This window comes from Trifolium pratense, linkage group LG4 (genome assembly GCF_020283565.1).
Source record: "Trifolium pratense cultivar HEN17-A07 linkage group LG4, ARS_RC_1.1, whole genome shotgun sequence".
In the NCBI taxonomy this organism is placed as follows: Eukaryota; Viridiplantae; Streptophyta; class Magnoliopsida; order Fabales; family Fabaceae; genus Trifolium; species Trifolium pratense.
Genome location: NC_060062.1, coordinates 208,299 through 232,344, shown reverse-complemented (window position 1 = coordinate 232,344; position 24,046 = coordinate 208,299). Strand labels below are relative to the sequence as shown.

At 34.1% G+C, this 24,046-nt stretch overlaps 2 protein-coding genes across 7 annotated transcripts; both read right to left on the bottom strand.

Annotated features, from left to right (window-relative positions):
* Nucleotides 1–1,049: 1,049 nt before the first annotated feature.
* LOC123920531 lies at nt 1,050–22,446 on the bottom strand. 6 transcript variants are annotated; one of them, XM_045972800.1, is made up of 10 exons: nt 22,331–22,446; nt 3,224–3,394; nt 2,965–3,066; nt 2,703–2,861; nt 2,497–2,598; nt 2,236–2,391; nt 2,041–2,136; nt 1,775–1,930; nt 1,566–1,661; nt 1,050–1,458 (listed from the first exon to the last, which is right to left on the bottom strand). In XM_045972800.1, the coding sequence occupies exons 2-10, from the start codon at nt 3,377–3,379 to the stop codon at nt 1,381–1,383; spliced, it is 1,101 nt and encodes a 366-aa protein (XP_045828756.1). In that variant the 5' UTR covers nt 3,380–3,394; nt 22,331–22,446; the 3' UTR covers nt 1,050–1,380. The 6 variants fall into 6 exon arrangements, with proteins under 6 accessions (XP_045828756.1, XP_045828757.1, XP_045828754.1 ...); XM_045972801.1 differs by lacking the exon at nt 22,331–22,446 and adding an exon at nt 5,721–5,810; XM_045972798.1 differs by lacking the exon at nt 22,331–22,446 and adding an exon at nt 3,874–4,160.
* On the bottom strand, nt 5,440–7,946 carry LOC123920535. The gene is made up of 8 exons (XM_045972815.1): nt 7,810–7,946; nt 7,121–7,291; nt 6,881–6,982; nt 6,620–6,778; nt 6,421–6,516; nt 6,164–6,313; nt 5,944–6,039; nt 5,440–5,831 (listed from the first exon to the last, which is right to left on the bottom strand). Exons 2-8 carry the CDS (start codon nt 7,274–7,276, stop codon nt 5,793–5,795), a joined length of 798 nt encoding a protein of 265 aa, XP_045828771.1. The 5' UTR covers nt 7,277–7,291; nt 7,810–7,946; the 3' UTR covers nt 5,440–5,792.
* Nucleotides 22,447–24,046: the final 1,600 nt, after the last annotated feature.

Here is a 24,046-nt window from a genome sequence, read left to right as displayed (position 1 = left end):
ACCATGTTTTTGAGAATATCCTTTGGCTATTAATCTAGCTTTGTACTTTTCGACATTGCCGTGCTCATTGTACTTAGTCTTGTATATCCATTTAACTCCAATTTTCTTAGCTCCACTAGGCAATTTTCTTAGCTTCAATATTTTATATATTCGGTGGAATTTCAAACTATAGGATTACTCGGAAAAAAAAAAGCTTTTTTTTTATGGAAACAAACCAAAAAGCTTTTAGTATTATGGAACTATCAAATTTTGTTTCTGTTATCTATAATAAAATTCAAACAAATCATCTCGGGATGGTCTTTAAATTTTTTCGTTCTACAGTGAATTGTTATATGAAATCTCAAATTATTTTCAACTTACCATATTAGTCTTTAGTTATGAAGATAGTATAAAAAATAGAATAATCATAGGCTATTTTAGGAAATTCCTTTTCAAGAGAGAAAATATACGGCCTAAAATAGAACCACATCCGCACGCTAATATACAAAATGAAAAAAATACATCTCATATGGCGGTAATCGATATATGAAACTCAATTTATTTTAATGCAATTTATAGGATTTTAGATTGATTACTCAAAAAGAGACTAAACATTCTAGAAATTCAAACCAATTGTAAACCTATATATCAACTGAAGAACCCACTAAGGATCTGATCAAAATCCTAAATAAATCACTACCAACAGACTCTAAACATGATTTTTGAATAATTTTACAAAGCCAATTCATTCAAAATCAATTTTCATCATCACAAAATCAAACATACACTTAGTGAACTGATTTTTGAATGTTCTATCTAACCTAATAATCATAACAACTATACTTAGTTTGGCTGATTCCAATGATAAAACTGATCAATCAAACCTAATGAGACTAACTATGACTTAATTAGTACTTAATTAAAATGGTCACGTTTATTTTATTCCAACAAACCTTTGGCAATTTTGCGGAAATAAATCCTCTCCATTTATTTTTTCTCTTCTTTTACAAATGTCCACATATGTGATATGTAACTCAAAGGCTTGACATAAATGAATCTGGTAAACATGGATGGATGGTTTAGAATTCAATTATGTAAGATTATTTGAATACTACATATATGGTTCATGAACATAAATATCAGGTTCACAAACTCATGACAGATAAACCAATCACCAATCAGATTCATGAGCTTTGAAATCCATTCTAATAAATTAAATGACTAGACCACATTTTCACATAATAAGTAGGAGCAAAGAAGAAGGTTCCGAAAGGAAGCTGACAAAATCCATCAACATTTAACCAACTCACAACTTGCTATACTAATATCACACACATACCAACAACACTTTATCAGGGTCCAGCAATGTGAATTAAATTAACCTACACACCCTGTCCAAACTCAGGTATTATGAGAACAGTCTGTAGAAGCATTCATACTTCTAGAGAGATGTGCCCGAAGAATTTGTTCGTTTCTTATCTACAGGGAAAAAAATAGTAGTTCTCAGCATAACCTTGAAATCAATACTATTCAACTGCCTTGTAGAAAACAGCAACCAGTAGTTAACATGAACCATCTATAACTACCTGTCTTAGCAGTGTATGTGCTGCTGATCTAAAAACCGGCTCCCCCACAATGCCTTGCACAAGCGGTAGAAAACTAGACGCCGGTATCTCACCCCTCTAGAATTAATGACACAAAAAAGTTAGTAATATGGCAACGCTTTGCACCCACAAACTTAGCACAGAAGTGAGGGCAAAAGAAATGACGGTGAAACTGGTTTAGGGTGACAGACCTGGTATTTATCAGCTAAAAAGTAAAGGTCAATGTTTTTGTCTAGGCCAATTTGGGGAGACAAGAGACGGTACATATCGTAAAATGTCGCCACCGGTTTACCAGAATTGATTTGGGTTCCAGGTTGTTCATTGACTGTGACTTGTTGACTGCTTTTCTACAAGGAAAAAAAAAAGGACAGTTCTTAGCATAACCTTGAAATCAATATCCAACAGCTTTATAGAAAACAGCAACCAGTTCTTAACATAAACCATCATCTATACTTACCTGTCTTAGAAGTGTTGCTACTGCTGATCTAAAAGCTGGCTCCCCAACAATGTCTTTCATAAGCGGTGTAATATTACACTTGGGTATCTCACCTCTCTAGAACAAATGACACAAAAAAGTTAGTAATATGGCAACGCTTCGCACCCACAGTGAGGGAAAAAGAAATGATGGTGAAACTGGTTTGGGGTAACAGACCTGGCATTTTTTACCAAAATAGTAAAGGTCAATGGTTTTCTCTATGCCAATTTGGGGAGCCAGGAGATGGAACAGCTGATCAAATGTCAACACCACTTTACTAGAATTGATTTGGGTTCTAGGTTGTTCATTGACTGTGACTTGTAGATTGCTTTTCTACAAGTAAAAAGGAAATAACAGTGCTTAGCATAACCTTGAAATCAATATCCAACTGCTTTATAGAAAAATCATGCACAACGCTGCATAAACCATCTACTCTACCTGTTCTTGCATTTGTGCCAATGATGGTGAAACCAGCTGATCCTCCAAAATGTCTGTCATAAGTGGGGAAAAAGTAGACACAATGTCTGCCTGTTCATCTCTCTAGAACAAATGACACAAAAAGTTAGTAATATGGCAAAGCCTTGCACCACAAACTTCAATAATTTTTAACACATAAGAGATGGAAAAAGAAATGATGGTAAAACCGGTTTCTCGGATAAAGGTTGAATCTCATCGACTTTGTCTTGGTCATATGGCAACATGTTGAATAAAACTTGAAGTTCATTGACTGTGTCTGTGATTTGTAGATTACTCATCTGTTGTGTTGTAAACTGTTCATTGACTGGGACCTGACGATTTTTATTCTGCAAGGAAAAAAAAATAAAGTTCTCAACATAAACATGAAATGAATATTCAACTGCCTTATAGAAAAATCATCAGCAACAGTGCATAAAACATCTACTCTACCTGTTGTTCGTGCAGTTGCATCGTTGCTGAATAAACCAGCTGCATTCCCACAATGTCTGTCACACGCGCAAAAAACCTAGACTTGGGTATTATTTCATCTCTCTAGAACAAATGACACAAAAAAAGTTAGTAATACAATAATGTAATATGGGGAAAAAAAGTTATGTGCAAAAAACCTTGCACTACAAACTTAAATAATATTTAACACAGAAGAGATGGAAAGAGAAATGATGGTAAAACCAGTTTGGGGGTAAGAGACCTTATATTTCTCGAATAAAGCTTGAATTTCATCGACTTTGTCTTGGTCAATATGGGGAAACAAGAAAGGGAACAACCGGTCATATGGCACCACAGGTATAGCAGGTAAACTTTCATTGATGGTGTCTGTCGTCTGCTGCGCTGTAGATGGGTCCATAGTCTTTTAAACCAACTGCAGTCGTAGATATTAACATAAAAGAAGCATCAGAAGTTAAATGTTGGCATCAACATATGCATTTGGTTAAAGGCATGAATTCATCTCAGCATCATTCGTTCAAAGTCTAAAACCTATAAGCACGACAAGGACAGACACTGGTACATCGATACCGATAATATGAAAAAATGACATGATTAAATGTAATCATAAGTGTCGGTATTCGAAGACACATGTTTGACACCGGGGAAAGCCTAATCCAAGGAGTGTACGTGCTCTTCGTAGTCTAAAACATTTAAAACGTCCACATAATAATTAATAGAATTCAAATAATGATGCTTAGGGTTAGGGTAAAACGAAAAACACACACAAAATGAAATCTAAAGACAATAATAAACATGAGCATTGAAATGTATAGAACCAAAACATAAATTGATATCAAATCCAAAAACAGAGAAGAAATTAAACGCAGATGACGTGAGGATTAAGAAATTAACTATGGATGTAGCGAGACTCATGATTAGAACTTCCTGTCAAGTTGTGGTGGCTGAATTTATCGATGTAAAGATAAACGGCGAGGTTTTTCACCTCCGTGTCATCGAAGATTTGTACGGACCTATGAGGATTATGACAACTCAGAAACAAGGCCAGCAAGGAAGATCTATGGATAATGATAGTTCGGAGGATGAACGGAGATTGATGGCGGTGGTGGATGAGCCAGAGAGAGAATCGGAAGGTGAAAATTTATTAGCATTAAACTCTAATGTTAATGTCCATAATATTCCTATTAATGCTAATAAAGTTGTGAATACCTTTTTGTAAGCGTTTAACGTACCTGAGGATAGGGAGGAAGGTTCAAATCTTTCTAGTAATTTTGTCCCTATCCAAAATTTAGAAAATTTGAATAAACATGATCATTGAAAAACAATAGCTACTGTAAGTTTGCCATATGTGTAGGCTATTCCTCCTAAGCTACAAGATTTTTTTTTATTAATATTCAAATTTATTTTAGAATTACTCTCCCCCTATGTTGGTCTTAAAAATGATTTAGTTATTATGAATAGAGAAGGAAATCCCCCAAGTCTTGAAATGATGATTTCTATCGGCGATTAAAATGCAAGTCAAAACAAAAACAGGGAATATGACAAATAACTAACATACATAAATTTAAAACCATACATTGCTGAAGATAGTACAATTATGTCGTTATCTTGATGTACCATCATAGTCTTTGGTCATCTCGAGATGTTCTTTAAAGTTTTTTGTTCTTATAGTCCTCATGCTTGCGGGGTTAAGGAGTGTTATAATTTTAAATCTCAAATTATTTTCTTAAGCATTTTACTCTTACTGTCATAAAATATTTCTATCTTGATTGAACACTACAAGATAGCTTAATAATGTGAGTTCAAAATGCGCTCTTCAATGGGGATTGGGGATTCGGAAGATAAAGGACTAGTGCACCAAGTAAGGAGTTTTCCCACCAAAAATTCAAATTCAAATAGCAAGTGAAGATGGGAGGGAACAATTTTCAAAGATTTTCACAGGACAAGTGTCCTACACGTGGCAAACATGCAAAGTTCGAAAACAGTTACTCGAGTTTTCGAATTTTCTTATAAATACAATAATCGTAGGCTGTTTTAGGAAGTTCCTTTCCAATAGAGAAAACATACCGCCTAAAATAGAACCACATTTTCACGCTAACATACAAAATGCAAAAAAAACTTCTCATATGGCTGTAATTGATGTATGAAACTCAATTTCTTTATAATGCAATTTAACTTTTCTAGTTATAGCATTTTAGATTGATTTTACTCAAAAAGACGCTAAACATTCTAGAAATTCAAACCAATCGTAAACCTATCAACTGAAGAACCCATTAAGGATATGATCAAAATCCTAAATAAACCAATTGTAATCAGGACTTAATTAAAATGGTCAAGTTTATTTTATTCCAACAAACCTATGGCACTTTTGCAGAAATGAATCCTCTCCATTTATTTTTCTCATCTTTTACAAATGTCCACATGTGATATGTAACTCAAAGGCTTTAACATAAATGAATCTGGTAAACAAGGATGCATAATTTAGAATTCAATTATGTAAGATTATTTGAATAATAGATATGGTTAATGAACTTCAATATCAAGTTCACAAAGTCATGACAGATACGCCAATCACCAATCAGATTCATGAGCTTTGAAATCCACATTCTAATAAATTGCATGACTAGACCACATTTTCACAAAATAAGTAGGAACAAAGAACATGGTTCCAAAAGGAAGCTGACAAAATCCATCAACATTTAACCAACTCACAACTTGCTATATTAATATCACACACATACCAACACTTTAACAGGTCACACCCTGCCCAAACATAGGTATTATGAGAACAGTCTGTAGCAGCATTCATACTTCTAGAGAGATGTGGCAGAAGAGCCTGTTTTGTTTCTTATCTACAGGAAGAAAAAAAAAATAGTAGTTCTTAGCATAACCTTGAAATCAATACTATTCAACTGCCTTATATAAAACAGCAACCAGTTCTTAACATAAACCATCTATACCTACCTGTCTTAGCAGTATGTCTCCTGCTAATTTAAAAGCCGGCTTCCCCACAATGCCTTTCATAAGCGGTATAACATCAGACTTGGGTATCTCACCTCTCTAGAACAAATGACACAAAAAAGTTAGTAATATGGAAACGCTTTGCACCCACAAACTTAAATAGTTTTTAGCACAGAAGTGAGGGAAAAAGAAATATTGGTGAAACTGTTTTGGGGCAACAGACCTTGTATTTTTCACCTAAAACGTAAAGATCAATGGTTTTCTCTATGCCAATTTGGGGAGCCAAGAGATGGAACAGCTGGTAAAATGTCACCCCTGTGTCACTAGAATTGATTTGGGTTCCAGGTTGTTCATTGACTTGTAGATTGCTTTTCTACAAGGAAAAAAAAAACAGTTCTTAGCATAACCATGAAATCAATATTCAACTGCCTTATAGAAAAATCATGCAGCAACGCTGCATAAACCATCTACTCTAACTACCGGTTGTTTCACTTTTGCTGCTGCTGATTTAAATATCTGCTCCCCCAAAATGCCTGTCATAACCGGTACAAAAGTATCCTTAGGTATTTCACCTCTCTAGAACAAATTACACAAAAAAGTTAGTAATATGGCAAAGTCTTGCACCACAAAACTTAGATAGCACTGAAGAGAGGAAAAAAGAAATATTGGGGCAACAGACCCTATATTGGTCGAATAAAACTTTAAGTTCAATGACTTTGTCTGGGTCAGTCATATAGGGTAGCAAGAAAGGATACAGCTGGTCAAATGGCAAATCCAGGTCACTGGAATCGATCTGGGTTGTAAACTGTTCATTGACTGGGACCTGACGATTTTTATTCTACAAGGAAAAAAAATAAAGTTCTTAACATAAACATGAAATGAATATTCAACTGCCTTATAGAAAAATCATCAGCAACAGTGCATAAAACATCTACTCTACCTGTTGTTCGTGCAGTTGCATCGTTGCTGAATAAACCAACTGCATCCCCACAATGTCTGTCACACGCGCGAAAAACCTAGACTTGGGTATTATTTCTTCTCTCTAGAACAAATGACACAAAAAAAGTTAGTAATACAATAATGTAATATGGCAAAACCTTGCACTACAAACTTAAATAATTTTTAACACAGAAGAGATGGAAAGAGAAATGATGGTAAAAGCGGTTTGGGGGTAAGAGACCTTATATTTCTCGAATAAAGCTTGAATTTCATCGACTTTGTCTTGGTCAATATGGGGAAACAAGAAAGGGAACAACCGGTCATATGGCACCACAGGTATAGCAGGAAAACTTTCATTGACGGTGTCTGTCGTCTGCTGCGCTGTAGATGGGTCCATAGTCTTCTAAACCAACTGCAGTCGCAGATATTAACATAAAAGAAGCATCTGAAGTTAAATGTTGGCATCAATATATGCATTTGGTTAAAGGCATGAATTCATCTCAGCATCATTTGTTCAAAGTCTAAAACCTATAAGCACGACAAGGACAGACACACACTGGCACATCGATACCGATAATAATTTGAAAAAACAACATGATTAAATGTAATCATAAGTGTCGGTGTTCGAAGACACATGTTTGACATCGGGGAAAGCCTAATCCAAGAGTGTAAGTGCGCTTCGTAGTCTAAAACATTTAAAACGTCCACATAATTATTAATAGAATTCAAATAATGATGGTTAGGGTTAGGGTAAAACGAAAAACGAAAAACACACACAAAATGAAATCAATAGTCAAAATCGAAAGACAATAATAAACATGAGCATTGAAATGTGTAGAACCAATACATAAATTGATATCAAATCCAAAAACAGAGAAGAAATTGAAGGCATGAAAAAATATAGGAAAAAGAACGAACGAAGTCACTCACATAAATTGATAAGCCGAACGCGATAAGGACCTTAGAATTTGACACTAAAAATTTGAATTTTAATCACAAGCAACTGTTGTTCTTAGTAGAAAAATTGTTGGTGTAGCCTGCGATTAAATTCTTGTGGTAAATTCATAAGTACAGTCATATGCGTTTTTATTGTGCTAGATATATGGGAAAATTATTTTTATTTAAAAACAAATTTTTATTTATTTTTAATTAATAAATATAAATAACTACTTTTTTGTGAGAGGAACAGAAAAAATTGCATTTAAATAAATGCATATAAGTTTTGTCAATTTTTTATTACTTTTATATATATCTTTTATAATTTAAAAATTTCTAAAATTTTATAAATAATTTTTTTATATAGTATTCTATGTTTGAAAAAATTATTCACAAATTTAAGAGTTTAAGGATAAGAAAACAATTTTTAAAATTTTGAAAAATAGAAGGACTATAATTGCTTGCATAAAAATTCTGTAGTGACCAAACCATCTGACTTTTGTTTATAGGGAGCAAAAATAAAATTTTATAAGGATAAAAAATATATTTAACCCTATTAGCAAGAAAAAAAAACATAAACAAGAGATAGAAAACAGAATATCATAGTTTAGTACGGGTAGCTTAATTGGTAGATACTAAAGATATTATTGAAGGGCTAGTTTTGAATCGTAAATTCTCCACATTTATAGTCTATGAGTCTAACCATTAAATTACTGAATAAAAAAAAATTAATGTTTAATCTGTGATAAGATATAATCGGGATACCAATTATCATATTATGTGTATAGTGCATACATGATAACAATATTTCAAAACAAAAAATGGGTGATTTCACAACAAAAAATGTCCTAAAACCAGCTCCCCAGAGATGGATGAATGGAGCAGAGAGGTTAGAGAGAAGGGAAGATGAAGTCTCTCTTAGAAAATAAAACTACGGCCGACGATCAGCCATCAGGTTGAACCCACCAATAGATTATCATAAAGAACAACAACAAACTCACAACCATTTTTGGCCAATCAGGTTGAATTCAATCACAAAGGACTAAACCAGATTAAAGAATGACGACGGTCGCGAATCGATTGATGTGAAAATACTTTCAAATTATGAATGGATAGATTAGAAAAAACCTAATTCAATATGAATATACCAATAAATATATGAGCTTTAACATGATTATTAATAATTTTCATAACCCACCATTATTTTTTTTTAATTCTATTAAAATGATATGATATTTTATAATTGATTGATTTATTCTTAGTAAAAATGCGGGTAACGGATATATGTGCTTAAGTACCCAGAGGGTACGAGCACATATACAAAGGTTGTTACCCATGCGGGTATGAGACCAGATCCAAATATTTTTTTTATTTATTTTTTAAAATTGCGCATACGAGAATGACGACTATAGTACCTTACTCATACTCTACTCATTATCATCCCTACACGATTCCCAACTTGTTATATGTCCTTCCTCAAGTTTGAAAGACAAAGTGGGAAATTGAACAATGCTCGGAGCAAAACATTGCTCATAATGTGCTATGAAGCATAGACACCTCGAATTATGCATGTATCAATATCGGACATGCATAGGTGTTTTACACCAATACAACACTGACATTTAAGATTATTTAAATTATGTTTGTTTTTTAAATGTTGTCGGCTTCAATGTGTGGTTATTTGCGTTTCTCCTTTATAGAATATGGGAGATAAATAGGTCCTGACCCCAAAAAAAGAAAAAAGAAAATGGAGATAAATTGACAAAATAAAGAAAATAAAAAAAGGAGATAAATGAATTCGAACATGGAAACCGTGACATCACCCCTTCCTCCATACACCATACGCTCGTATCGTGATTAAGAGTGTGAGGGAAAAAAAATAAAGGAAAGAAAGAAGAAAGGTGACATAGAAAAATAGCAAGTCACAATTTATTCACAAAATGGACGTGTGACTTTATTTACTTCCATGAGATTGTATCCTCATAATAGATGAAGATGTAAGCTTTTTTTGTTAACAAGTCATAGACTGCGTTAACGGCATCGATGATATGTTGTAGAGAAAAATGAATTATTAGAAGCTAATATCCAAAATCTCGATTGGGTCAAATTATCAAGCTGGTGACCAAGAGTAATTTGCAATATTAACAGTCTGTCCAATTTTCTCTTCAAGTTGTGGAAACTCTGGTTGAGCAGCTAGTTTCCACCGTTTATCAAATGCAAGCCAACAAGATGTTGCATGATGATGTACAACATCTTCCAGTATTCGAGGTAGGTGAGTCCGTTAAAACAGTGTTACTTTATTATGAGATCAATGCAGCCATTTTAGGTGAAGACAATTTGATGTCGCCAACCACTTATGAAAAAAAACATTTTGATACTCTAGAAGTTTGTTGACTATTACTAATATACTCCCTCCGTCTCAAAATATAAACAAAAACTAGTTAACAAAATTTGATGTATTTGGTGTAAAATTTAGTCCAGATACATTAACTTTTGTTGACTCTCTTTTGCTACAATCATTTAATAACATGTTAATTTTATATATTTTATTATTTTTTTAAAAAAATGTTTGTATAGCACCAATACACAGCAAAACTTTATTATTTGAGAATGTTGTGGCACCTTCCAGTTGCTTAAAAATCTGGCACTATTTTTTAAAATAAATAATAATATTTATTAATGTTTTATTTAAGTTCACGTGAACTTAGCTCAATAGGTAAGAACATCACATATATTATAGGGAAGTTGATGCCAACCACCGGGCTACTGTGCGCGATATGATACGTTGGGGAAGCAAATGATATATATACAGACTTTAATATTCATACTATATAAAAATACATATATTGATTAAAAAAAATGAGGGGTGTTGCGCACCTCCCTGCTCATAAGAAAATCCGCCCCTGACCGGACATCAATGCCACAGTTTCACCTTGGTGTGTTCTTTTCTCACTCTTATTTGATACACGTTGCTTGTACCAAAAGAAATTAAGCCCGTGTTTCAGTCTTAAGGAAACGGAGATACTAGATGTGGGAAATATGTTGGTATAAGCAAGAACATGACAATGAAATGAATTTAGAAAATTGCTGAAAAAATAACGACATTGAGAGTGCGTTTGATCTGCTAAAAAATAGGGATTGGACTGGACAACTTTTGTTGTACCCTATTTGATTTGAAACTGGCTATGAGACTGGACAAATTAGGTAGCAAGGGACAGGACAAAAACAAAATTTTTTGTCCCTCACTGAACCACAATACAACTTTTTGTCCATAGTACAACTATAAAAAATACGAAAATACTCTTTTTATTTTCGAATATAAAATATTATCGCCTTATATCTCTCTGGTACAAATTTGTCATGTCATGTATTATTTTGTTCTGTCATGTATTGTTTTGTCCAGTCTTTGCTGTTTTACGAATCAAACGCACTCTGAATGTGAAATGTGAATTTTACTCATTTTCAGCTCCAATTCCAAGTTTAGAACACTTCTCTTTTAGAAATACTCCGTAGTGTGTTTTAATTCTAGAGAGAAGGCATCGGATCAACTTTTTGCAGCATCACAAGATGATAATTGCTATGTGATAGGATTGTATGGTGGGCACAGATATGGTAAAACTACAAAAGCAATGGTTTTATTTGCCACGGTGACCCAAAATTCAAATATCACAACAATGAAAGATGAAATTGCATACTCGTTGAATATGAAATTTGATGAAGTTGGAAGGGCCAGAAGAATATTCTCAACAATAGAAAGTATGAATCATCCAATTCTAATGAATTTTTAAGATGTTTGAGCAAAATTCGACCAAAAGGTTGTATGCATTCCTTGTAATAGTAACCGCTGCGAGATCGTTTTGACCACATGTTGCAGACAAAATTGTGACTTGATGTACTGTCAAAAGGATATTTAACTTGGTCCCTTATCTACAAATGAATCTTGGACTTTGTTCCAAAAAAAATCAGGTATTCACTGTGATGAGTACTCATCATTTGACCTATTGAATGTGGGGTGTGAAGTTGCTTTTCAATGTGAAGGCTTATATAGAACGGTTAAAGATGTGTGATCTACCAATTGAGGAATGGAAAACAACACTACATAATCTGAAACTTTCAATGGCCAAATGAAAAAAATTTCTTAGTTTTAGAGGTTTTCTCTTTTCCAGGTTTTCTGATGGAACCGACTCATCTAAAGATCCTTTGCATGAGATAGGAGGTCCTATGACTAGGTCCAAGACTATGAGGATGAATCAAGCCTTACAAAGTCTAGTCATCAAGATCAAAGAAAAAGAAGATCGATATCCTTCGGAGGCTGAACCAACTTGGCTCAATTTCTTACAATTGGATGAAGATGCTTGAGCCCGACTTGAAGCCCATTTCACATCTTGAGAAGCATCATTGGACTATTTTGTGTCTAATAATATTGGACTAAATAAATCAACAATTAAGTCCAATTTTCTTTATTTTTATGGCAATTTTCGTTTTTGGTATTAAGAAGGTTTTTAGATGACCTTTAGCTTCCTTCTAGCCTTTCTAAATGCTTCCTAGTGGTGCACTAAGTCATTATAGTGGCTAGTAGGAATTTATAAGCAAGATAGTGGGAATTTTCTAAGGTCCATAATGAATGAATGATAGTGGACAATAAATCCTACTATGTAAGGATATGCTATAAATAGGACTATCATGTACTTCTCAAAGCACAACTTGAAGTTTAATATAATTTGAGAGTTTTCTTGTGAGAACTTTTCCTTTGTTCTTGAGATAAGAACTTTATAGTGTTGGTTCTACCGGCAGGTCGCGGTTAGGGTCGCACTTTATTTGATAACTTTGGTTCTACCGGCAGGTCGCGGTTAGGGTCAAGTTCCTCTATATCTTGATAACTTTGGTTCTACCGGCAGGTCGCGGTTAGGGTCAAGTTCCTCTTTTACCTGTTTTCAAGACGATCCTAAGCGGTCGCTTATCAGTTGGTATCAGAGCCTGGTTTGATCTATCATTTTTTTTATCTTGTTAAAAAAAAAAGAGTTGAAAAAAAAAATTATGGAGGAAGAAAAGCAAGTCTCCATGAAACATTTGGAGAAGCTATTATTTCAAGAATTTCAAAAGCTTCATGAAAAGTTTGATCGCATAGAGAGGAATTATAGAAAAAATTATAAAAAAAGAGACGGAGAAAAGGAGATAGAAGATAGAAGAGTGAAAAGTGAGGGACAAACGAAAAAACATATTGCAAATTTTGATGTATTTTGGGGTAACTTCCAAAATAAGGAGATTGGTAGAGAGAAAAGAAAACAAGAGATCAAGGAGAAACTTGAAAGTGAAGTGAAGGGAGAAGAGATTATTGAAAAAGAAATTGAGAACATTTTTGTGGCTATCGAAAATGTCACTATTCCTAAGAGTGAGAAAGAAAAAAGAGAGATTATTGAAAAAGAAATTGATACCGTTTTTGTGGCTACCGAAAATGTCATCATTCCTTTTAATAATGTTTATTTTACTTCTTGTACTCTAGAGTCTTTATCTCAAGGAGAAGTTAGTGAAGAAGATAGAAATCTTACTTTTGAGAGAAGTAAAGAAAAGAAAGTAGAGAAGATGGAAAATTGTGAGGGAAAATATAATGATGTTATAGAAGTGGAGGAGAAAGAAAATATTGAGAGAAAAGAAGAAAAGAAAAATGAATGTGAAGCGAAGGAAATTTATGAGAGAAAAATAAACGAGAAGGTTGAAAAGGATGTCAACTTTGAGAAGATTGAAGAAGAAAAATTCAACTTGCAAAAAGAAAGGAAATATTCAAAAGAGAGAATTTTTGTTACTAATCTTTTAGTTATTTATGCAGGTTTAGATTTGAGGACAAATCCTCTTGAAGAGGGAGAGAATGATACGATCATGAGTTCCCTAAACATGTGGAAGGAAACTTATAAAAAAATGCATAAAAAATATTTGGATGAAGATGCTTGAGCCCAACTTGAAGCCCAATTCATATGATAAGAAGCATCCTTGGGCTGAATAGTGGTCTAATAATATTGGACTAAATAAAAAAAACCAATTAAGTCCAATTTTCTTTATTTTTATTGTAATTTTCGTTTTTGGTATTAGGAGAGTTTTTAGATGACCTTTAGTTGCTCCCTAGGCTCTCTAGATGCTTCCTAGTGGTGCACTAAGTCATTATAGTGGCTAGTGGGAATTTATAAGCATGTTAGTGGGAATTTTCTAAGTCCTATGGTGAATGTATGGTAGTGGACAATAAATCCTACTATGTAAGGATATGCTATAAATAGGACTATCATGTACTTTTCAAACAACTTGGAAATATAATCTAATTTGAGAGTTTCTCTTGTGAGAACTTTTTCTTTGTCTTGTGATAAGAACATTGTTCTTGAGATAAGAACTTTATAGTGTTGGTTCTACCGGCAGGTCGCGGTTAGGGTCGCACTTTATTTGATAACTTTGGTTCTACCGGCAGGTCGCGGTTAGGGTCAAGTTCCTCTTTTCCTTGATAACTTTGGTTCTACCGGCAGGTCGCGGTTAGGGTCAAGTTCCTCTTTTACCTGTTTTCAAGACGATCCTAAGCGGTTGCTTATCAGTTGGTATCAGAGCTTCGGCTCTTGAAATCAGGTTTGATCTATCATTTTTTTTATCTTGTTAAAAAAAAAAGAGTTGAAAAAAAAAATATGGAGGAAGAAAAGCAAGTCTCCATGAAACATTTGGAGAAGCTATTATTTCAAGAATTTCAAAAGCTTCATGAAAAGTTTGATCGCATAGAGAGGAATTATAAAAAAAATTATAAAAAAAGAGACGGAGAAAAGGAGATAGAAGATAGAAGAGTGAAAAGTGAGGGACAAACGAAAAAACATATTGCAAATTTTGATGTATTTTGGGGTAACTTCCAAAATAAGGAGATTGGTAGAGAGAAAAGAAAACAAGAGATCAAGGAGAAACTTGAAAGTGAAGTGAAGGGAGAAGAGATTATTGAAAAAGAAATTGAGAACATTTTTGTGGCTATCGAAAATGTCACTATTCCTAAGAGTGAGAAAGAAAAAAGAGAGATTATTGAAAAAGAAATTGATACCGTTTTTGTGGCTACCGAAAATGTCATCATTCCTTTTAATAATGTTTATTTTACTTCTTGTACTCTAGAGTCTTTATCTCAAGGAGAAGTTAGTGAAGAAGATAGAAATCTTACTTTTGAGAGAAGTAAAGAAAAGAAAGTAGAGAAGATGGAAAATTGTGAGGGAAAATATAATGATGTTATAGAAGTGGAGGAGAAAGAAAATATTGAGAGAAAAGAAGAAAAGAAAAATGAATGTGAAGCGAAGGAAATTTATGAGAGAAAAATAAACGAGAAGGTTGAAAAGGATGTCAACTTTGAGAAGATTGAAGAAGAAAAATTCAACTTGCAAAAAGAAAGGAAATATTCAAAAGAGAGAATTTTTGTTACTAATCTTTTAGTTATTTATGCAGGTTTAGATTTGAGGACAAATCCTCTTGAAGAGGGAGAGAATGATACGATCATGAGTTCCCTAAACATGTGGAAGGAAACTTATAAAAAAATGCATAAAAAATATTTGGATGAAGATGCTTGAGCCCAACTTGAAGCCCAATTCATATGATAAGAAGCATCCTTGGGCTGAATAGTGGTCTAATAATATTGGACTAAATAAAAAAAACCAATTAAGTCCAATTTTCTTTATTTTTATTGTAATTTTCGTTTTTGGTATTAGGAGAGTTTTTAGATGACCTTTAGTTGCTCCCTAGGCTCTCTAGATGCTTCCTAGTGGTGCACTAAGTCATTATAGTGGCTAGTGGGAATTTATAAGCATGTTAGTGGGAATTTTCTAAGTCCTATGGTGAATGTATGGTAGTGGACAATAAATCCTACTATGTAAGGATATGCTATAAATAGGACTATCATGTACTTTTCAAACAACTTGGAAATATAATCTAATTTGAGAGTTTCTCTTGTGAGAACTTTTTCTTTGTCTTGTGATAAGAACATTGTTCTTGAGATAAGAACTTTATAGTGTTGGTTCTACCGGCAGGTCGCGGTTAGGGTCGCACTTTATTTGATAACTTTGGTTCTACCGGCAGGTCGCGGTTAGGGTCAAGTTCCTATTTGATAACTTTGGTTCTACCGGCAGGTCGCGGTTAGGCTCAAGCATCTTCATCCAAAAAAATGATACTTGTACTCACGTACAAGGATGTTTATTTTACTAATGATCTTAACCCTTCTTTGCCTTGTGAAGTTGTTTCATTGTTACAGGAGTTTGATGATATTTTCCCAAAAGACGTACCTGACGGGTTACCTCCATTAAGAGGTATCGAGCATCAAATTGATTTCATTCCCGGCGCTTCACTTCCAAATAGGCCAGCCTATAGATCCAGTCCTGAAGAAGCAAAGGAAATCCAAAGACAAGTTGATGAGTTCTTACAAAAGGGATTTGTGAAGGAGAGTCTCAGTCCATGTTCAGTTCCTGTGATCTTGGTTCCAAAGAAAGATGGGACATGGAGAATGTGTACTGATTGTCGAGCCATAAACAAAATTACGGTAAAGTATAGATATCCTATCCCTAGATTGGATGATATGCTTGATGAGTTGTATGGTTCATGTTTATTTTCTAAAATAGATTTGAAAAGTGGATATTACCAAATCCGCATGAAAGAAGGTGATGAGTGGAAAACAGCGTTTAAAACTAAATATGGTTTATACGAGTGGTTAGTGATGCCATTCGGCTTAACTAATGCACCCAGCACCTTCATGAGGTTAATGAACCATGTTCTTCGTTCTTTCATTGGGAAATTTGTTGTAGTGTATTTTGATGACATTTTGATTTATAGCAAAACCTTGAGTGAACATGTTGATCATTTGCAAGCTGTTCTTAAGGTTTTGAGAGAAAATAAATTGTATGCAAATCTTAAAAAGTGTTCATTTTGTCTTGAATCTGTTGTGTTTTTGGGTTTTGTTATAAGCTCTAAGGGAGTAAGTGTGGATGAGGAGAAGGTAAAGGCAATTAGGGAATGGCCTGTTCCTAAGAATGCCGGTGAGGTAAGGAGTTTTCATGGTTTAGCAGGTTTTTATAGAAGGTTTGTAAAGGACTTTAGTTCTATTGCTGCACCTTTGACTGAATTAGTCAAAAAGAATGTTGTGTTCAAGTGGTCTGATGTGCATGAAAAAGCTTTTAATTTATTGAAAGATAGGTTGACTAATGCTCCTTTACTTTGTTTACCTAATTTTGATAAAGCATTTGAAATACAATGTGATGCTTCTGGTGTTGGAATAGGGGCTGTTTTAATGCAGGATTCTAAACCAATTGCATTCTTTAGTGAAAAGCTTAATGGAGCAGCATTGAATTATTCCACTTATGACAAAGAATTGTATGCTTTAGTGAGAGCTTTGCAAATTTGGCAACACTACTTATGGACAAGGGAATTCGTCATACACACTGACCATCAAAGCTTGAAGTTTCTAAAATCTCAAGGTAAGCTCCAAAAGAGACATGCCAAGTGGTTGGAATTCATTGAGATGTTTCCTTATGTGATCAAGTACAAGGATGGTAAGGAAAATGTAGTGGCTGATGCTTTGTCCAGAAGGTATGCACTACTTACTTATTTGCAAACAAAGTTACTTGGTTTTGAATTTGTAAAGGACTTGTACTCTAATGATTCTGACTTTGGAAATATATGTGAGTCTTGTTCTAAACATGCATTTGGAGACTATTACATGCATGATGGTTACTTGTTTAAGAAAAATAAATTGTGTGTGCCTGTCTGTTCTTTGCGTGAAATGCTTGTTAGGGAAAGTCATGGAGGGGGGTTAATGGGACATTTTGGTGTTAAAAAGACTTTAGAAATTTTGCAGGAGCATTTTTATTGGCCTAAAATGATGCAAGATGTGCAATCTGTTTGTGTTAAGTGTGTTCCATGTAAGCAAGCTAAGTCTAAAATCATGCCTCATGGTTTGTATACACCTTTGCATGTGCCTAGCCAACCTTGGACTGATGTTTCAATGGATTTTGTGTTGGGTCTACCTCGTTCTCAAGGTGGGAAGGATAGTATATTCGTTGTTGTTGATAGGTTTAGTAAAATGGCACATTTCATTGCATGTTCTAAAACCAATGATGCAACACATATTGCTGATCTCTTCTTTAAAGAAGTAGTGCGCTTGCATGGGTTGCCAAAAACCATAGTAAGTGATAGAGATGTGAAGTTCCTAAGTCATTTTTGGAGAACCTTGTGGAATAAGCTAGGAACAAAACTCTTGTTTTCTACGGTTGCACATCCTCAAACGGATGGACAAACCGAAGTGGTAAATAGAACACTTACTGCCTTGTTGCGTTCTATCATTCAAAAGAATTTGAAAAATTGGGAGAATTGTTTGCCACATGTTGAGTTTGCTTATAATAGAACATTCCATTCTACTACTTCTTTTTCTCCTTTTGAAATTGTATATGGTTTTAATCCTATGACGCCTTTGGATATTTTACCTTTGCCTACTAACGAGTTTGTTAATTTGGATGGTAAGAAGAAGGCCGATTTTGTTAGGGAGTTACATGCTCAGGTTCGAGCCAACATTGAGAAAAAGAATGAACAATATGCAAGACAAGCAAATAAGGGGCGTGTGAAAGTTACTTTTGAACCTGAAGATTGGGTTTGGGTTCATATGAGGAAGGAACGGTTTCCAAATCAAAGAAAATCCAAATTGCAGCCAAGAGGAGATGGACCTTTCCAAGTTGTTGAAAAGATCAATGATAATGCCTACAAACTGGATCTGCCAAGTGAATATGAAAATATAAGTGCCACCTTTAATGTAGCTGACTTATCTTTGTTTGATGTAGGTAACGGATCAGATTCGAGGACGAATCCTTTTGAAGAGGGAGAGAATGATGGAACCGACTCATCTAAAGATCCTTTGCATGAGATAGGAGGTCCTATGACTAGGTCCAAGACTATGAGGATGAATCAAGCCTTACAAAGTCTAGTCATCAAGATCAAAGAAAAAGAAGATCGATATCCTTCGGAGGCTGAACCAACTTGGCTCAATTTCTTACAATTGGATGAAGATGCTTGAGCCCGACTTGAAGCCCATTTCACATCTTGAGAAGCATCATTGGACTATTTTGTGTCTAATAATATTGGACTAAATAAATCAACAATTAAGTCCAATTTTCTTTATTTTTATGGCAATTTTCGTTTTTGGTATTAAGAAGGTTTTTAGATGACCTTTAGCTTCCTTCTAGCCTTTCTAAATGCTTCCTAGTGGTGCACTAAGTCATTATAGTGGCTAGTAGGAATTTATAAGCAAGATAGTGGGAATTTTCTAAGGTCCATAATGAATGAATGATAGTGGACAATAAATCCTACTATGTAAGGATATGCTATAAATAGGACTATCATGTACTTCTCAAAGCACAACTTGAAGTTTAATATAATTTGAGAGTTTTCTTGTGAGAACTTTTCCTTTGTTCTTGAGATAAGAACTTTATAGTGTTGGTTCTACCGGCAGGTCGCGGTTAGGGTCGCACTTTATTTGATAACTTTGGTTCTACCGGCAGGTCGCGGTTAGGGTCAAGTTCCTCTATATCTTGATAACTTTGGTTCTACCGGCAGGTCGCGGTTAGGGTCAAGTTCCTCTTTTACCTGTTTTCAAGACGATCCTAAGCGGTCGCTTATCATTTTCTCTATCAAGCTTTATCTCTAGGGATATTCAAGACCTTCATTGATGACGGAGGACTGCACAATGGAGTCCAAATTTTACCCTCTCTTCTAAATGCAATTGAAGCATTAAGGCTTTTTATTATCGAGTGTATGAAATTGAAGAATCAATGAGTTTGGCCAATCTTTTACAAAATGAAATCATCTGACATAAGGCATCTGAGAAAATGTTACGGCAAAGACATGACTCAACATAAAAGTAATTTTGGAATTAACTCAGAGTACATAAATGGAGGTCAATTTTTTTTTTTTTTTGAAGTGTCTAATTTGTCTGGAAAGACTTGTACAACCGAGTATGTAATATACTCCAAAAAAAAAGTTTTATTTGCATTATTCCATAATAACCAAATTTTACTCTGCTAGTGATAGATTAAGAATACGATATAGTATAATTCCATTCTTTTTAAAAGGATGTGGACTTGATAAAAAAGAAATATGGTCTTCTTTATATCTATCAATTTAAGTAAGATTTGACTGACAAGAAAGACATGAATATTTTGTTTTTTAACTCAAAGGCTTACATAAACGAATCCAGTAAACATCACCAATCAGATTCATGAGTTTTGAAATCCATTCTAATTCTAATAAACTGCATGACTAGACTACATTTTCACATAATAAGTAGGAGGAAAGAACAAGGTTTGAAAAGGAAGCTGACAAAATCCATCACATTTAACCAACTCACAACTTGCTATTTTAATATGACACACATACCAACGCTAAGAGGTACACACCCTGCCCAAACACAGGTATTATGAGAGAACGGTCTGTAGCAGCATTCATACTTCTAGAGAGATGTGCCAGAAGAACCTGTTTTGTTTCGTATCTACAAGGGGAAAAAAAATAGTAGTTCTTAGCATAACCTTGAAATCAATACTATTCAACTGCCTTATAGAAAACAGCAACAAGTTCTACCTGTCTTAGCAGTGTTTCTGCAGCTAATTTAAAAGCTGGCTTCCCCACAATGCCTTTCATAAGCGGTAAAAAATCAGTCATGGGTATCTCACCTCTCTAGAACAAATGACACAAAAAAAGTTAGTAATATGGCAATGCTTTGCACCCACAAACTGAAATAATTTTTAACACGGAAGTGAGGGAAAAAGAAATGATGGTGAAACTGGTTTGGGGTAACAGACCTGGTATTTTTCACCTAAAAAGTAAAGGTCAATGGTTCTCTCTATGCCAATTTGGGGAGCCAATAGATGGAACAGCTGATTAAATGTCACCCCTGGGTCACTAGAATTGATTTGGATTCCAGGTTGTTCATTGACTTGTAGATTGCTTTTCTACAAGGGAAAAAAATAAAAATAAAAACAGTTCGTAGCATAACCTTGAAATCAATATTCAACTGTCTTATAGAAAAATCATGAGCAACACTGCATAAACCATCTACTCTAACTACCAGTTGTTTCACTTTTGCTGCTGCTGATTTAAATATCTGCTCCCCCAAAATGCATGTCATAACCGGTACAAAAGTATCCTTGGGTATTTCACATCTCTAGAACAAATGACACAAAAAAATTAGTAATATGGCAAAGCCTTGCACCAAAAACATAGATAGCACTGAAGAGAGGAAAAAAAAAATATTGAGGCAACATACCCTATATTGGTCGAATAAAACTTTAAGTTCAATGGCTTTGTCTGGATCAGTTATATGGGGAATCAAGAAAGGATACAGCTGGTCAAATGGCAATTCCAGGTCACTCGAATTGATCTGGGTTGTAAACTGTTCATTGATTGGGACCTGACGATTTTTATTCTACAAGGAAAAAAAAATAAAGTTCTTAACATAAACATGAAATGAATATTCAACTGCCTTATAGAAAAATCATCAGCAACAGTGCATAAAACATCTACTCTACCTGTTGTTCGTGCAGTTGCATCGTTGCTGAATAAACCAGCTGCATTCCCACAATGTCTGTCACACGCGCGAAAAACCTAGACTTGGGTATTATTTCATCTCTCTAGAACAAATGACACAAAAAAAGTTAGTAATACAATAATGTAATACGGCAAAACCTTGCACTACAAACTTAAATAATATTTAACACAGAAGAGATGGAAAGAGAAATGATGGAAAAACCGGTTTGGGGGTAAGAGACCTTATATTTCTCGAATAAAGCTTGAATTTCATCGACTTTGTCTTGGTCAATATGGGGAAACAAGAAAGGGAACAACCGGTCATATGGCACCACAGGTATAGCAGGTAAACTTTCATTGACGGTGTCTGTCGTCTGCTGCGCTGTAGATGAGTCCATAGTCTTTTAAACCAACTGCAGTCGTAGATATTAACATAAAAGAAGCATCTGGAGTTAGATGTTGGCATCAATATATGCATTTGGTTAAAGGCATGAATTCATCTCAGCATCATTTGTTCAAAGTCTAAAACGTATAAGCACGACAAGGACAGACACTGGCACATCGATACCAATAATAATTTGAAAAAACGACATGATTAAATGTAATCATAAGCGTCGGTGTTCGAAGACACATGTTTGACACCGGGGAAAGCCTAATCCAAGGAGTGTACGTGCGCTTCGTAGTCTAAAACATTTAAAACGTCCACATAATAATTAATAGAATTCAAATAATGATGCTTAGGGTTAGGGTAAAACGAAAAACGAAAAACACACACAAAATGAAATCAATAGTCAAAATCGAAAGACAATAATAAACATGAGCATTGAAATGTATAGAACCAAAACATAAATTGATATCAAATCCAAAAACAGAGAAGAAATTGAAGGCATGAAAAAATATAGGAAAAGAACGAACAAACGAACAAACAAACGAACGAACGAACGAAGTCACTCACATAAATTGATAAGCCGAACGCGATAAGGACCTTCGAATTTCAAACAGACGACGACACGAAACGGAATTTCAAACAGATTGAGACTTTAGTAGCGGTGGGGTTTTTCTTTTCCTCAACCTAATCTTCTTGCGTTTCAGATAAATAAATAAATAAATAAATATAAATACTAGATGCATCAAACAAAGAAGCCCACTTTTCCGATTTTGACCCTCTCCTCCACATATTTTTTTTTTTTATTATTCTGATGTACCAAAATTATGATAGAGATAAGAAAAATTATAACGGTGTGTCTATAGGTAAATTCTAATATGGACCACTTCATCATGAACGAACGAAGTCACTCACATAAATTGATAAGCCGAACGCGATAAGGACCTTTGAATTTGACACTAAAAATTTGAATTCAAGCAACTGTTGTTCATAGTAGAAAAATTGTTGGTGGAGCCTCCGATTAAATTCTTGTATTAATTACTTGTCGTTTAAAAAAAAATAAGAAATTTATCTTCCTATTATACACTTTATTTAATTCACCAATAATTTTATTTTTTTTCAGATATTTTTTCTTTTCAATAAATTTTATATATTATATACCAAAAGAAATAAAAAATTAATATGTTATATAAAAAAAAACTTTAGTTTTCAAAATATATATTAAATCTTTTACGGTTTTAATTCAACAACTACTCCTAAATATTTGAAATTTACATGAGGGTATAATAGATTAAATATAACCTTAAATTATCAAAACGATAAGTAATTTGAAACAATTTTTTTTTCTAAAACGACAAGTAATTCGAAACAGATAGAATAAATGATTAATATTACAGTAATGAAATTAAATTTTACAAAATTTACTGTTGAATTGAAAATTTATATTATATGAATCATTCATAAAGAAATTTAGAAAAAATTGAACATCATTTGAAATGTTATTTGTTATTGAGACATATCAAGATTATTAGTATTATCAAGATTTTCTAAAGGAGGACGGAGAGGTGCAAGCTTTGATGGAAGATGCGAAAGAATGGTTGGATCAATGGTTTTGGGAAATTCGTCCATGGAGCACTAAGGATATTGATCTTGAACGTATTATTTGGTTAAGAGTTTATGGGATACCTGCTCATGCGTGGAACAACCTTTTCTATGCTCAAGTTTTGAAACCATGGAGAATTTTTTTAAACGCAGATGACATGATGATTAAGAAATTATCTATGGATGTAGCGAGACTCATGATTAGAACTTCCTGTCAACTTGTGATAGATGAATTTATCGATGTAAAGATAAACGGCGAGGTTTTTCACCTCCGTGTCATCGAAGATTTGTACGGACCTATGAGGATTATGACAACCCAGAAACAAGACCAGCAAGTAAGATCAATGGATAATGATAGTTCGGAGGATGAAGAGGAGGAGGATGAACGGAGATTGATGGCGGTGGTGGATGAGCCGGAGAGAGAATCAGAAAGGGAAAATTTATTAGCATTAAACTCTAATGTTATTGTCCATAATATTCCTATTAATGCTAATAAAGTTGTGAATACCTTTTTGGAAGCGTTTAACGTACCTGAGGATAGAGAGGAAGGTTCAAATCTTTCTAGGGATAATGCTACGGTAGATCATCTAGTAGTCCACCGTGGACAAGTGATATACCGAATATGAATTTTACAAAATTCAACGTCGGATTAAAAATTTATATCGTATAGATCATCCATAAATT